The sequence below is a fragment of the Lentinus tigrinus genome, assembly GCF_003813185.1.
Source record: "Lentinus tigrinus ALCF2SS1-7 unplaced genomic scaffold L226scaffold_3, whole genome shotgun sequence".
Lineage (NCBI taxonomy): Eukaryota > Fungi > Basidiomycota > Agaricomycetes > Polyporales > Polyporaceae > Lentinus > Lentinus tigrinus.
The window spans coordinates 18,381-19,963 of record NW_027137912.1 but is presented as its reverse complement, the minus strand read 5'-3'; the positions used below and the strand labels follow the sequence as shown (position 1 = coordinate 19,963).

At 44.0% G+C, this 1,583-nt stretch overlaps 1 protein-coding gene across 1 annotated transcript; it reads left to right on the top strand.

Annotated features, from left to right (window-relative positions):
• Window positions 1-288: 288 nt before the first annotated feature.
• L226DRAFT_566269 (uncharacterized protein) lies at window positions 289-881 on the top strand (the record flags this gene model as incomplete). Its single annotated transcript, XM_067683894.1, has 2 exons — window positions 289-339; window positions 477-881. The coding sequence occupies 2 exons, from the start codon at window positions 289-291 to the stop codon at window positions 879-881; spliced, it is 456 nt and encodes a 151-aa protein (XP_067540259.1).
• Window positions 882-1,583: the final 702 nt, after the last annotated feature.

The following is a 1,583-nucleotide window of genomic DNA, read 5'->3' as shown; positions in this document are numbered from 1 at the left end:
GCTTTGTCTGGATTTAACGGCCTTTATCTATTAATAATGGCTTTCCTAAATAATGGCAGACCACGGGTGATGTGTCCGAATGGTGTGAGTTTGTGACAATGCTGGATAAGAATGAACAACAGCAGACAAACTGGGTAAAGCTTAGGCAGGCATTGACAATGACAGGACTGTTTGCCTTGATGAGGAACCTGTACATGTTGCGACAAAGCCTGACAAAGTAGGATATGCATTAACAAAACTTGATAAGTGTTGGCTAGAGGAGATCATGAGCAACTAAACCAGGTCAACATGGCTGAAGTAACACAAGTGTTGCGTAACATCGACAAGGATGGACAGAGGGTAATTAAAGCAGATTAATCCCAATAAAAGTGTGTAGGCGCTGGCTTCAACATGGTTTTAGGGTATTTTTTTCCTAAGAAACACCTCATACTATTCCCCCTACACCCCCTTCCAACTTCTCTGACATATGCTTCAAGCTCTACGTGCAAGGACCCTCTGATGAGGATGTCATCTCGGATGAAGTTTCAATCATTTCAGTTCTCTTCTACTCTCCTCCCAGTCAGCCCGTTGTCAATCATGGCCCCGCATGGTCAGACACAGCATTCACCGTCCTCCCCTTCAATGAGACCATGTCTCTTCTATCAGAAGGTACAACTACAACTCTGTGCACCAACACTCTCAGTGAGAGTGACACCCTTCGCTCGGGTGAATCTGAGCAGGAAGTGTACCTGTTGCAGGGACATGACCAACCATACAATTTTGACAATCAGGAGATTTGGGCTGATGATCTCTCCAATTTAGTCATCAAAACTGGTGACCACCAGATGGTCATCGGTATGCAACCCCAGTATGAGGATGACGATAAGGCTGAGCATAGGTAGATCTGTAGGATACCTAGATCTGACCTGTAGGTAATTTACATTTCAAAATTGATACCTAGATCCGCGCAGGTAATGACCTATTTGATCCATGACCTACAGATCTCAACCTATGGATCATGAAGATACCTACAATAAACCTGGGAATTGTAGGTACCTAATGGTTCATAGCCATAAATATATGTATTGCACAAGCCTGCACACCTTGTATGATATGCTATAACATGTATGCCACATCTGTGTCTGCACAAGGCCTGTACTTAGTAGTAATACACTGAGCAAACTTCCTGATTGAACTCACGTTGACATAGCGCTCATGTTTGCTGGAAAAGGCAAGTGAAACGCCCAAATAGGCGCACAAAGTTTCGTCAGAATGACAAGTCCAACATGGCGGCTGCAACCCTGTACACCTTACTGGACGAAGTGGAGCTAATATACGAAGGATATTGCATCGTTCTCAAGCACACACAAGGGCAAAATAATGCAGATGAACAGTTATATTCACATGAAGAAATACAGAGGGTACATGACTCGGAGTCGACAACTCTAGTTATATGCAAGTGCAGAGACTAGTCAGAATCAGAGTCAATAATGAGAACCTCGGCGACAGTGTTGGCTGCAGTGCGCCTCAGAGCGATCACAATGGCCTATGTCGAGCTCTGTGAAGTCTAATATATTGACAAAAGCGAATCTACACACCTATGT